Source organism: Mirounga angustirostris, unplaced genomic scaffold (genome assembly GCF_029215605.1).
Source record: "Mirounga angustirostris isolate CCGP_5_RB_7025 unplaced genomic scaffold, mMirAng1.0.hap1 SCAF_9, whole genome shotgun sequence".
NCBI classification, from domain to species: Eukaryota; Metazoa; Chordata; class Mammalia; order Carnivora; family Phocidae; genus Mirounga; species Mirounga angustirostris.
Window position 1 is genome coordinate 19,809,406 of NW_026991717.1, and position 14,880 is coordinate 19,824,285.

General features: G+C 41.1%; 1 protein-coding gene across 2 annotated transcripts in view; it reads right to left on the reverse strand.

Annotated features, from left to right (window-relative positions):
* The window catches only part of CHSY1 (chondroitin sulfate synthase 1), a 70,022-nt gene that overhangs the window by 40,910 nt on the left and 14,232 nt on the right, over nt 1-14,880 (reverse strand). For both annotated transcript variants that reach the window (XM_064570000.1, XM_045899526.3), the window contains exon 2: nt 13,949-14,444. In XM_064570000.1, the coding sequence (XP_064426070.1) occupies nt 13,949-14,444 (496 nt within the window). The remainder of the gene's footprint in view (nt 1-13,948; nt 14,445-14,880) is intronic.

Sequence of the window (14,880 nt, forward strand, 5' to 3'; positions counted from 1 at the left end):
TGGCTCAGTCATTTAAGTGTCTGCCTTCGGCTCAGGTCATGATCCCAGGGTCCTGGGATCGAGCCCGGCATCGGGCTCCCTGCTCAGCAAGGAGCCTGCTTCTCCCTCTCCCTGCCCGTCCGCCTACTTGTGATTTGTGTCAAACAAATAAATAAAAATCTTAAAAAAAAAAAAAAAAAAATTAAATTAAATAAGCAAAACCATACAGTTTTAAATGAACGTACCTGAATGTCAAATTCCATGATAAATACGACCTCTGAATCACATGGACACAAGCCTCACTGCTTCTTACTCCAAGCAAACAATATTCCAGCCAGCCTCTGCCCAGGTGTGGACCACCAGCCATCTGTGGTCCACAATTCCTTGGCTGCCCCCTTAGCCTCGCTTCCTTGGTGATGTCTTTGCTCCTCTGGCTTTAAATACCGTGGAAAAGCAGGTGATTCACACCGGTATCTCTAGCCTGAACTTCCTCGTCTTCCCCGTCCCTGTAACTCCATCCCTCCGGCTGCTCAGGCAATTTTCCTCTCTCCACATCTCATCCCTCAACCAGTCCTATCAGCTCTACCTTCAAAATTCATCCACAAGCTAATCACTTCTCATCACTCCCACTGCTGCCACAGGCACCAAGCTACCTTTGCCTCTGAGTTACCAGAAGCGCTTGCTCCCCACACCCCTGCTCCCACTCTTGCTCCCCTGCAGTGTCTTCTCCACACACCAACCAGAGGGGTCCTTCTGAATCAGCTTCCTGTACTCCTCTGCCCCAAACCCCCAGTGCCTGCCCCGCTCACTCAGCAGAGAACCCAGAGCCTTCATTGGGGACAGGCCTTACAGGATCTGGCCCCTTCCACCCAGATTCCTTGCTGTCCTCATCATGCACACACTTCCTGCCTCCAGGCCTTTGCATGCCTCATTCCCTCTGCTAGAGATGGTCCTCCCTGGAAATAAACAAGGTTCACTTTCACTTTCTCAGCTGGGCTGGCACTCCCCAACCCCTCTATCCCCTTACCATGCTGTACTTCTGCAGAAGAGCTTAGCATCACCTGCCAGTACATATTCGTCTCCTCTGACGTCCCCATAAAGAAGTAAATGCATCATGAGAGCAAGCTTTGCTGTGCTCACTGCTGCAGCCAGTGTCTCGAGCAGGGCCCGTCAGGGAGCAGGCATACAGATAGCTCATTGAAGGAGTTAACCATTATAAAAACTTTAAGTGTGTTTATATCATCTGGGATATTTCAGTTTCCATATCCATCTTCCCCTAATGAGACAACCAGAATTCTAAATTATTGCAGAATCAATTCATAACAACATAAAAAGCAAAGAAGCATTCCTCGGGTGGTAAAAAACAAGGATGAACTCATCTTTCTGCCTTAAGTAAACTACATAATTATAAATAAAAATAAGCCTTTTGTCTTTAAATTGAATATTCCTGTTGAAGGGGAATGCACAGGGGTTAACGTACACAAAAGGAAAAGTTAAATACAGTATTTTTCAAAAGAAAAATCTCTGAAAATAAGTGCCAGACAGCAAAGAAAACAATCCTGTACTGATTTCCTTATCCTCACAAGGGCTCACTGAGAGAAAACCCAGGAACAAAACACGACAGGGTTAACCATGACGACGTTAGCAGGAGCGCTAGCATTAAATCGCTGAGTGAGTGCTGGAAGATTCTTCTTAGCCGGGGAAACGTTTAGCTGTAATGGTACCATTACAAACTGCTCACAGTAATAACACGGGACATTGTAAGCCTGCTCAAATGATAAGCTCTTTATGAGGGCTAGAAGTCTGTAGCCCTCTCAAACAAAGACCTTTCTGTCTTCGATTTCCTAGAAGTCAATAAGCTAAAAATCACATCCTGCACAATATCCACTTAGACTCACAGAAGATCCAGTCTTCTGTGGCTTTGCCCTGGTTCCCAAGGGCACTGAGCGGTCAACACCATACACTACACTTCTGTGGGTCCGATTAGATCATCTCTGGGGCCTAACTACTTTTTATTTTGAAATAATTTCAGGTTTATAGCAGAGCTGTAAAGATAGTAGAGAGAGAGATCCCATCTCTTGACCCAGCTTCCTCTAATGTCAACATCTTATGTAACTACACTCTACGCATATTAAAACTAAGAAACTGACATTCACACAACACTATTAACTAAACCATAGGCTTTATTCAGATTTCGTCAGTTTTTCCACAAATGTCTCTTCCCTTTCAATCCAGGACCCCACAATGCTTTCAGCTATCTTGTCTCCTCGGTCTCTGCCCACCCGTGATGGTCCCTCAGTCTTTCCCCACTTTTCATGACCTTGGCATTTGGAAGGACAATGGTCAGGTATTTTGCAGAATGTCCCTCAACTTGGGTACGTCTGATGTTTTCTCATGACCAGACTGGAGTTACAGCCTGGGGAGGACTAAGGCACAGGTGAAGAGCCGTCTCATCCCATGACATCTGGGAGTACATGATATAAATGACTATTTTAATACTGATGTTAAGGGGGTGTCTGTCAGGTTTTCTACTGTGAAGTTACTATTTTTCCTACTCCCTGCTGCATTCAGCCTACAGTCAAGGGGAGGGAAATTAAGCTCCACCACCAGGAGAGAAGATTATTCAAAATATCTGTGAATGTTAAAACCACCATAGTAATTAATAAAGACTTTGTAACTCTTTTTTTTTTTTTAACCGAAATTTGTTTGATTAAACAAATCTCAAGTTATGGTTCATGGCAACTAACAAAAGCCGAGGCAAAAAAAAAAAAAAAGCAAGCTAAGGCTCAAGGAAGATTTATAACCAGACCATATAAACAGATTTGTGAAATCATCAATTGCAGAGACAAAAAGATCTTTAAAAATATTGTTTAGTTTTAGTTTTAAAGTGTTTTTCAGTTTAATCTCTGGCCAAAAATTCTTTGTTTTCATCATCACATCAAATAGAGCCTCTTCCCTTGTCATATTCAAGATTTACTGCTGACCAGCATTCATCCTCACTGACGTTCATCTGGCGACATAACTCACTGCAATTAACATGGCTTCGAGGAGAGAAGAAAGGAAGAAAGATTATAAAGCATTAGTCTGTTGAACATATATGATGAGGGAACACTGTACGCCAAGTTCGCTTCCCTTCCCACTGGACTGTTAAGTCTCTTACTGGAAAGACCAAAGTCCAAACTCCCTTTGCTGTCTTCTCCACTACCAGGACAATGCTCTGCGTACGACAGGAGCTAAATGAGATGCCAATTAACCAAATCATAACTTCAGTCTCTACCTAGTTCCAAAACGTCATTGGATCCTAAGAAGTGTTGCTGAGCACTCATGGCATCGATGGTTCTTACACATGAGCAAGAAGGACTATCAGAGAAGCCTACACACAGCGCAGAGCATTGGACTCCGCCTCCCAAGAGTCTGGTTCTGGGTTTGGGCCTGGAAATTGGCTCTACAACAAACATCTCAAGTGGTTCTCTTATAAATAGCTTCCCTTTGAGAAAGAGCAACCTAGTGGAAGACCTATGGACCATGCTAATGCTTGAAGTACACACACACACACACACACACACACAATTCCCATGTCACTGGGTTTGGGAAACTGATGTCCAACATACCCTCCTCTGCCTTAAGGAGCTTTACCTCCAACTGTCTCTTCCTGACCCAGAAAACACTGCTACCGTCAAGGTTCATTCTGGCCTTTGTTCCCTCACTGGTCACTCTGCAGGTGCCAAGCAGTCTTTCCGGTTCAGTTCAACAAGGATGATTAAATACTGAATGACAAACTTTACAAAGCTTTGTTGTTGCCATCCCTAGACCTCTTACAAATGTAAAGGGATACCATCCTCATTGGGCAGAACAGTCCAGAAATCCAGCCACTTCTAGAGAAGGGGGTGACCCAGACAATGCAAGCCTCCTCCGCACTATCCTCCCAGGCCACCCCACCCCACTCTAGTGGTTCCAACAGCCCTCCACACTTTCCTGTGTTGCTCACACTACTTTGCCCCGGTTTGTTGGTTTACTACTATTATTAGGTAGTGAGGTATTTTTCATATACATTTGTCCATTTTCACATATTGATAGTAAGTCCTTAAAGCTCATTTTACTCTTATTACCTCAAAATATCTCAGAGAGCACTCTGAATACTAACACGATTTAAAAGGTAGACTGTCAGTTTATTACAGGAAATGAGTCGATGACATGTGTGATCTCAATCTTTTCAACTATACAGAAAATACTATTCAGCTATTAGCTTAAGATAAAGAAAATGATATACTGATCCCACCTCCTGATAATGTGGCTAAGGAGCCCTTTCCTGTCAACTCAACCTAAATTAAATATGTCTAGTGGCGACCTTATAACAAGAAAGGTGATTAACATGTAAAGCCTAGAACATCTTTAACACATTCCTACCGAACTTGAACATGATGAAGACAAAGCCTTTTGCCTTTAGGTCCACACCTCCTCCCTCACAAGCCCAAGACTCATATCCCAAATGGTGAAACCATTTCAGAGATGTTTACGTACTTACGGAAGGTTTTGTTTTGCCAGTAACTACAGGTGCAAGGCAACTAACTTCTCCATTTTAGGTCAACTTTGATTGGTTCTGTCAGAATAGTCTTCTCTAAATTTTAAAAGCAAAAACCAAGCAGTCCAACACCACAGTGTTCCTACAAGTCATATTCAAGTACTTGTTATACAGGTCAAAACCTATGCAAAGTCCTCAGGGAATGAGTTCTGAACAGCTTAGTTTTTCAGATACTTAAAGTATTTCATAAGCCCTCGCTCTGTGCCAAGCACTACTTAGGATAATACACAGCATCTCAATTTATCCTTGAAACAATCCTAACAAGGTAGGCAATTTCTTATGCCATTTTTTTTAAGGAGATAAAGGTCCAGAGAAGTGAGGCAACTTGATGCCCAGGATCACACGGCTGGTGAAGAATGACAAATGAATTGTGGAGATTCAAGCCCAGGCCTACTATGCCCTAGAGCATGTCACTCAGTCCCCTGCTTCCCTCAACATTTCTGCCATCTGGCCTCATCTTAACACCTCTCACCCCTTGCTCACCCCACTCCAAGAGCCCCCTTGCTATGTCTTAAACATCTCACATGTTACTCTTTACTATCCGTCTCTCTGCACACCAGCCCAGCCCCAAAAGAACAGGAGAGACTGGGGTCTCTACTTTCTGCACTGCTCTGTCCCCAATTAGAAGTGTCTTGACCATAGCGGATGTTCAAAATTTGAAAAATAAATATGCATGAATATTCTAACTGATTGGTTGAAAGTTTTTCTAATTTTCAGAGCACAATTCCCTGACTTCTTAAGCAGAGGATAAGAGGATATTCAGAGTGATTTCTATAATTGGAAAAGGCAAAATTTAAACTGTGAAGCTAAGGCTCCATTACTGATGGTCTTAGGTGACATCAATGAAAATGGTGGAGTACAAACACCCCAAAATTCTCTCCTCCATAAAAGCAAAGAGAACATGGGCAAAAACAGCTTCAGGCAACCTTTTCAGGACTCTGGATATTAGCCAAAGGCTCAGAGTAACCCAGGAAGTATTTATGCAAGAAAAACAGTGAAATTTTAGTAGGAATAGTGTATCTTGTGGCATTTTAACTTGCCCGTTCCTACTCCCTATTCCCCAGCAATGTGGTAACCTTGAAAACCAACAGTCCACAATCATGGTGAAAACCAGCAGCCTGGCAGCCACTGGAAGGGGACCGAGCAGGACTGGAGAACTGTCATTATCTGACCTGCATAGTGGTTTCCTAGAAGACCCTACTTGTAAGGCTGTCTTTATTTGACCTGACTCAGAGCCCTCCTATTGCAAAAAGGCTCTTGGCGAGGGAGGGAGGAAATATTTGTTAAAAACAGTCACAGGCAATTGTTGAATATCATGCTGCCTGAGGAGGCAGCTAACAGTATGGGCAAAACATAGGCTAACCAAAAAGCTTAGAAAGAAAAGTTGAGGTATGACATGTCCATGGGGCTTTGAAAAGCTTTAATATATTCATGCAAACCTAGAAGGCTATGAACATGCATGGGACTGTGCACATGCCCAGGGAAGACCAGAGAAGGCCCTAAGCTCTCATCTCTGGTTGACCTTGAGGTTCTACATAAGCAGGAAATGAGTCTAATAAGGAAGAGCTGAAAACTGCATGGTGAGTGTTGAAGGCAAGAACCAACGAATACACAGAGCCCCTAAACAAAGACCAGGAGACTTCTTAGTTCCAGGCATCTAAGGACATCTATGTCCAATCAGTAGCTGACCACTAAGCAAACCAAGCAGATTTTAGTAGCTATACACACAAAAAAATACAGATATACTGTATCTGTGCAAAATTTCCAAAAAATCACTAAACAAACAACAGCAACATCATCAAACCCTGGGGAGGGGGCAGAATCTGATTTCCCAGAGTTTCTATCTTTACTTTAAATGTCCTGTTTCCAACAAAAAATTATGAGACAGGCAAAGAGGGGGAAAAGTAACCAATAAAGAGGTAGAAGTTATAAAAAAGAGCTAAGTAGAAATTCTGGACTTGAAAGTCATAATAATTAGAACAAAAAATTCACAACAAATTTGAATAGGTAGAAGAAAGGATCAGTATACTTGAAGACGGGCCAATTGAGATTACCCAGTCTGAGAAACAGAAAGAAAAAATAAAGAAATGAAAAATAAACAGAACCTAAGCATATGCATATGGCAGTCGCAGAAGGAGAAGAGCAAGAAAGAGAAAAAAGCAAAAATATTTTAAGAAATAACAGCTGAAAACTTACCAAATTTGATGAAAAACAATCCACACACCCAAGAAGCTCAACGAACTCCAAGTACAATAAACTCAGAGAGCCACACCTAGACACGTCATCATCAAATTACTGAATGCCAGAATCTCAAAAGCAGCAAGAGAAGAGACTCATCGTATATGAGGGATCCTCAGTGAGATTAACAACTGATTTCTCACCAGAAACCATGGATACCAGAAAGTTTCCATCCAAAGTGCTGAAAGAAAAAGACTGTCAACCAAGAATTCTCTACCAACAAAACCATCTTTCGAAAGTGAAGGAGAAATTAGCACATTCCTAGATACACAAACGCTGAGCGAATCCATCACAAGCAAACCTGTCCTATGAGAAATATTAAAGGAGGCCTTTCAGACTGAAAGGAAAGGACACAAGATGTTAACTCAAATACATGTAAATAAAGAGCCCAATAAGTAATACATAGGTAAATATAAAAGACAGTATAAATATATTGCTTGTAACGCTTTTTTCTCTAATCTGATTTAAAAGACAACTGCACAAAGCAGTAATTATAAATCAGTGTTGATGGTCCCATCATGTATAAAGATATAATTTGTGTTACAATAACAGGAAGGAGTAAAAAGAAAATGGAGCTTTATCAAAGCAAAGATTTTGTACACTATAGTTATTAAGCTGGTATTAATCCAAACTATCTTGTTATCTGTTAAGATGTTAACTGTAACACTTAGGGTAGCTTTTTAAAAAATAATTCAAAAAAAGTAAAAGAAATGACAAGAGAGTGAAAATGTATAAAAACCACTTAACACAAAAGAAGGTAGCATTGCAGGAACAGAGAAAAAAAACAGACATGACCTAGGAAACAAGTAGCAAAATGAAAGACAAATCCTACCCTATCAGTAATGATATTAAATGTAAATGGATTAAAAACCCCAATTTAAAACTGATCCAACTACATACTATCTACAAGAGACACACTTTAGATTCAAAGACACCAACAGGGGTGCCTGGGTGGCTCAGTTAGTTAGGCATCTGCCTTCGGCTCAGGTCGTGATCCCAGGATCCTGGGACTGAGCCCCATGTCTGGCTCCCTGCTCAGTGGGGAGTCTGCTTCTCCCTCTGCTCCTCCGCCTACTCATTCATTCTCTCTGTCTCTCTCAAAAAATTAAATCTTAAAAACAAAGACACAAACACTGGGGCGCCTGGGTGGCTCAGTCAGTTAAGCATCCGACTCTTGGATTTTGGCTCAGGTCATGATTTCAGGGTTGTGAGACAGAGCTCTACGTTGGGCTCCGCGCTCAGTGCAGAGTCTGCTCGGGATTCTCTTTCTCCCTCTCCCTCTGCCCCTCTCTCTGTGCACACACACCTCTCTCTCTCTAAAATAAAATCTTAAAAAAAAAAAAAAAAAAAACCAAAGACACAAACAGGCTGAAAGCAAAAGTATGGAAAAAGATATAGCATGCAATAGTAACTACAAGAGTTTTGGAATGGTTATACTATCAGACAAAATAGACTTCCAGCAAAAATTGTCACTAAAGGCAAAGAACGAATTTTATAATGATAAAAGGGTTCATCCATCCATAACTGCAGATATAACAGTTATAAGCACATATGCACCTAACAACAGAGCCCCAAAATACATGAAGCAAAAACCAACACAACTGAAAGGGAGACAATGACAATCCAACAATATCAGAGACTTCAATATCCCACTTTCAATAATGGGTAGAACAAATGGACAGATGAACAGGGAAAAAGAAAACAATCAACATACAAATCAACTAGACCAAAGAGATATCCACAGAACACTCAACAGCAGAACACATTCTTCTCAAGTGCATATGCAGGGTAACCACATGTTAGGTCATAAAAAAGTCTCAAAAAATTGAAAAGAACTGAAATAATACAAAGTATGTTCTCCAACCATATGGAATGAAATTAAAAATCACTAACACAGTGGTGGGTCTTAGATTGCTGTGGTGTTCACAGTCTCATTTTATCTTATTTTTCACTTCTTCTTCTGTCCTTCCCACTCACTGCTGACACAGTGTTTATATAGTAGCGCCCTTTTTGGATGATAATTTGCCCTTATCTATTAAGAGCTTGGAGACTGAACCATCAAACCAGAACAAAAGGCTCCCTATAAAACCACGGGGGACTCTGCCTTGAAGAAACAGGCGGCATCAGTGATCAGTATTTAGAGCATCTTATTCTAGCCATTTAGGGGCCTGCCTGGTTCTCAGCCAAGTGGTTAACAAGCAGCCTAAAGGTGTGAGGAAGGCATCACTAGATACAAACCAGCTCCATGACAACCAGCAGTTGAAACATTACCTCTTCCATTATTAAAGAAAAAAACTCCCAGGCTTCTGATATAAAGATGTTCAACATCCCTTTCTAAGCCAGTCAGACTAACAAGGAAAACCTTCTCTTTTTACATATTTTGCTCTAAACTCCCAATTTCCCTTAAAGATATATATGCCTTCTTTAAAAAGAACATCACTGATCTTACCCCTTCTCTGTACTATTTTATCTTTAAGATCACTATCACAGGGTTTTACACTTTTACATTTTTCTCAACTATTTCATAAACATGTTTTTGTCTCCTCAATTAGACGACAGCCCTTGAGGGAAAAAAAAAAAGGCCATTTGTGTTTTATTCTTTCGTAGTTTCCAACCCATTCAGAGAGCAGTGCTGGGCTCACTAATGCTTGCTTAACAAATATTGGTTAACTCCGAGCGTCACGCTGGTGCGTCTCAGTATCCTGGTGTTTCCCAAACAACTTCTAGCTGTGCCAAGATAAAATCCCTTCGGGTCTGGGGGTGGTGGGGGCTGCAGTGGGTAGAGGGTGGGGTAGCAGGAGCCCTTTGGGGGTCCCCACATATCTCAATGTGTGTATCATGATGTGAAAAAGGCAGCGAAACACTGGGTTAAGGGACTGATTAGAAACACCGCTGAAAAGAACTGGAAAGAGGCTGAATGTCTATAAAAAAAGATGAAGCTTCTTATATACCAACCGGAAAATCTTCCAAGGCTTGTGAGTGAAAACCAGCAAGATATCGATATTATATAACACATGCTACCATTCACATAAAAGGGGTTGGGGGGGATATATAGACTTTCTTGCTTATATCTGCATACGGTACACTTGTAAGGATGCACCATGGTGGCTAATTCGGAAGGGAACCTGGTAGATAGAGACGGGAAAATTTGTCCTGATAAACTCTTTCAACTTCTGAATTTTAAGCCATGTGATGGCATGAAATAAATCTTTTAAAGTTGCCAAATCTACTTATGCCTACCTCCCACTTTCATTAGTAATGATTATTTTCTACTCAAAATACCTTCATTACTAGTCAAATGTTGAATCAAAATAAGAAAAGTCAAGATCTGGTTGCTGGTTAGCCAGCCATGTTCTGTTTGTGAAAATCCACTGAGCTCTACACTTATTGATGATCTGTGCACTTTTCCATAGGTATGATATACTTCAATAAAAAGTCAAAAATAAAATGAAAAGATTCCTTAGGTCAGTTGTCTTTTTAGTCCCTTATTAAAAGAGTTGTATAGTATTTCATTTATGTACCTAAATAAATTGTTTCAAATTTTTCAATAATGTTTCTCAAGGGGCGCCTGGGTGGCTCAGTCGTTAAGCTTCTGCCTTCGGCTCAGGTCATGGTCCTGCAGTTCTCGGATCTAGCAGCAACCCGGCTCCCTGCTCAGCGGCTCCCTGCTCAGCGGGGAGGGAGTCGGCTTCTGGAGGGAGTCTGCTTCTCCCTCTCCCTGTGCTCCTCCCTCCGCTCCTGCTCTCTCTCGCTCACTCTCCCCCCTTCAAATAAATAAAATTTTTAAAAATAAGAATAATAATAATACTGTTTCTCAAAAAAATCCCATGTAACTTGAGTTATAAGGCTGGGCCCACGAGACCAGGGGGAACCAGGTTTGCCTGCTCCACTTTCCCTACAGTATTAACAGCCTCAAGGCCCACATTCTCGCTCTGGGCTGGGAGGTTTCAGTAAGCACTGAGGAGCGCTCATTACTAAAAACCACCTTATGGTTTACTATATGATAACCACATTTTTTTATTATGAAAATGAAGTATTTAAAGCCAATTATCAAAAATGCCTTCGTCACAAAAAACGAATAAAGAGGCTTGTGCAAAGGGTCTGGACTGAAGGAGGCTTTAGAGGCATGACGATCAAATGTAATCCCTGACCCTGGGCTGGGTCCCGTGAGGTGGGACTGTACCGCGTCAACAGATAAAATCAGAATATAAAGTTTCCATGTTGAACTTAAGCTGTACTGTGGTTATATGAGAGAATTTCTCCATTCTTAGTCAAAATACATTGATGTTAGTTAAAGTAAAGAGCCACAATGTTTAAGTTACTCTTAAATGAGGGACAGCTCTATGTCCCTGTATGCGGGGATGGGGGGAGACACTCAGGAACAGAGGCAAATGATAACGCAAGTGGTGTAAAATGTTAACAGGTTAATTTGAGTATAAGGTGTATGGATGTGCTTTGGGCTATTTTGTTTTTCTGTGAAATTAAAATTATTTCCAAATAAAGTTTTTTAAAGCCATATATTAATAAATAACCACCAATAATAATCAAAACAAGCTTAGAAATGAATCTGGATTTTGATTATGATGGTTGTTTCTCCCGAGCCATTTTAATTATCTAAGTGTAATCCCAAGGCATTATTCAAACTTGCAAAAAAAAAAAAGTACACCTTCCAGCTAGATTTGTAAGAGCTTAAATAAGCACCTTCTGAGACTCAAAGCTTAACATAATTGTCTTTAATACAAGACTCCACACCTCAATCATTTCTCATAATGTGAGCCTTAATGGAGAAACTAGATTTACAGGAAGTTTAATAAAAGTTCTCATCCACATGAGGGATTAATCTCGCCTGAGTGGTGAACGCGATGATAAATCCTAATAACGACTTAGGTTAAGAGCACTTAAAGCCCTACCAAAAAAGCAAAAAGAAATCAAAGGTCTAATAAAATGGTACATGTGCCCATAGATGTGATTCTTAAAAATGAGAAAGAGGAAGAACTGCACACAAAAGACAAAATTTTAAATCTGCAGAAAAATATCTAGAAGACAATTCCTGTCACCCAAGGAAGAGAAAAATTTCTTACACAAGACACAGAAAACACAAACCATACAGGATAAGAAAGAGACGAGGCTACGCTTAAAATTCACAATTTGCATGTGAATACCACATTTAAAATGAAAAGCCAAGCCACATTCTGGGAAAAGATAATCTCCCACAAAAGGAGCTCCCAAAAGGGCAGTACCTAGGAAAAGCTCCGTCATCATCAGTCACTTAAACGGAAGAAAAGCAGCAGGGACACCACCCAAAGCCGACCGCCCGCACACTGCCCACGCTCCTCCACACTTCTCGGGAGATCCTAGGCAGGGATGGGAACCACCCAGGGAGGGAGCTCCCTCCTCCACCAGATCCCTTTGCCAGGTGCCTCCAGACAAAGAGGTGGCTCCCAGTGTCCGGAAAGGATGATTTCCAGCATCCCAACTTCAGGCCTGAGAGAATTTCGGTTATTACAAGATAACAGGGTGAAAACAGCCCTAAAACGATCTCCCAACGCTGGCAGCCCCAGGACAATACTTTCTGACAACATCTGGGTGCTAACGCTAGGTCAGAGTTCTTGATAAACAAGATACCGGCTCTGCTGTTGTCCATCTAGCAGTATGTAATGTAAGATGTAACGGCACTACAAGGCGAAGACTTTTTTTTTTTTTTAATTCTCTCTCAAAGGTTAGGCCTATCCTCTACAATTCCATCAGGAGGGCTAGCTTCGCAGAGATCAGGGATATCGTAAAACATTCCAAAATACACAAGGCACTGCATGTTTTAACCATAATGAAACATGTTAAGGTTTTAACTACTAAATTAAGAATGGGGAAAATGCAGAAACACTGCCTTTTGTATTCTGCTGGAAACTGCATGACATCCCCAAAGAGCTTTCCTCGCTGCAAAAAGCCGTGACAACAGAGATTCCGCCCCCGCCCCCCAATCCAGTGACCAATCCTCCGTGCACGGGAGGGGGGGGGGAGAGACCCATAGAGATCAGAGGTTTCACTCAAATCACATTTGAGATTTAAAATGTATCTTTTATAAAATTAGAAATGAACATGAAAACTACTTCCTGTATTCTTGAAAATGTCCACTTCTCTGAGAGTTCAAACGAAAGAAACAGTTATTAGGAAACCTTTAAAAGCAAGTCTGTGGGGAGAAGGCAAGTACTGGCAAGAATACTCTTTCTTCATTCAAGCGCTTTAGAAAATTAACTCATAACAAAAGCTAACAGTTTACAATAGAAAGTGTGTTTCTTTTTCTTAGGCAAGGGTCTGCAAACTCCCTCTGTTCCTCACAACTATCGGTAGTTTATCAGTCTAAACACAACACAACCTAAATAATTTTTTCCACTCTAACATCAGATCTTGTAACTGCGGGCAAGAGGTGCACATCTGCCAATAAAAACAGAGAAAAGTCAAAAGCTAACTCATGTTCTTGAGAACATTTAAAGAGAAAACATCTCCAAGTAGACTTCCTACAAAAAATTGCACTTGGTGTCAAGATAACTCAGAGACTGCCCACCAACTATTCTGAAAAGAACAACCATGTTGCAAACTTACAGGTTACAAATAACTGTCTAAAAAGTCAACGTTTAAAATAAATGCAAAGTCAAATGCAATTGGCGCTTTTTTTTTTTAATCATTATTCATTTTATGAATTCTAAACATGCTGAGCTTCAAAACTGTGTGGGTCATCGTGACCAGATGAGAAAAGTCAGGCCTTCGGGAGAACAGGGACAGGGAAAGCTGACACACTTGCAATCACACCTGCAGATCAGCAGAAGTCAGTTTAGATGAATTTTCTGGACAATCATGAAAATACCACTGTTACCTACAGTGAACCATATCGTTTCTTTGGGCTCCAAATGCCATTATTTATTAACTAAGGTATCAGGACAAAAGTATCGAAGGTATGTCCTAAAAATGAAGGATGTAAGATACGAAGAGGGAATTCAAATTTTAAAAAACTCAGGTAAAAATGTACAATATCTTCATATCAACTTCAAGCCTTAAAGAAGGCTTGAGCTCACTGCTATTCAATCATTTCCTATGATTGGTTTGGAACTAATAATGTGATTAACAGATTTTTTTTTTTTTTCCTGTTCTTACCTCGTAAGACCAGACACACTGCACCCCTGCAAACCTCCGGACACATCTTCCCACCTCCACGTCCTCGTGAGTAGTGTACATTTCCCGGAGACACTTTCCAATGTGTGGTACCATTCTCCGGAGAACCTCCCGGCTCATGATCACACCGGGCCCCCCCATGCAGAAGTTCTCACCAGGTTCCAGGGCCAGTTTCCCCATTTCTTCCGTGGTGCCCAGTCCTGTCTGCCCGAGAAAGAGGGGCTCACTGCTATTCAAACTCCTCAGAAAATTCTCCAGACGGTCTCCTTTGATATACACGTCATCATCTGCTCTCATAAACCATTCATACTTGTCCAAGTAGTGGTCATGCATGTACTTGAGCATCATGAAAGACTTCTTCTGGGGTGGGTAGGAGTCGTCCACGCCCCGCAGCGGCACTATCGGGATTGGTATCGATGTGTCTGAACCCTCACTAGAGAAGAATTCGACTTTCCCAGGAATTGTCTTGGACCATGTTCTGGAATTAAAATAAGTATCCGTGAGAGAACAGTTTATTTCAAGCTTCTCATTTCCAGAAATTCACATATCTACTCATGCTGAATCACTGTGTGTTCAAAAGGAATGATAAAAAGCTACTTGATCTGCTTGCTTCCCCTTAACAGAAGCCCAGGCTACGGGGTATTGCAAAGCCCAAATTCACTTTCAAAAGAACCCCAACAAAAAATAATGATGAAGTGTTAAAATATTTCCAGGATAACTAAGTTTTAGCCGTGGCTGAAAACCAAATTGGCAGGGCACCAAGGTCTAGATCTCCACGTTAATTTTCTGATACTTATCAAGTCCCTACCCCCAAACTCCTCCACTCTATAAGACAATTAAAAATCAAATTCTTTTTTTTATTTTTTCCTCTCTTCCCCTATGATCCTCTGGTTTTGTTTCTTAAATTCCACATA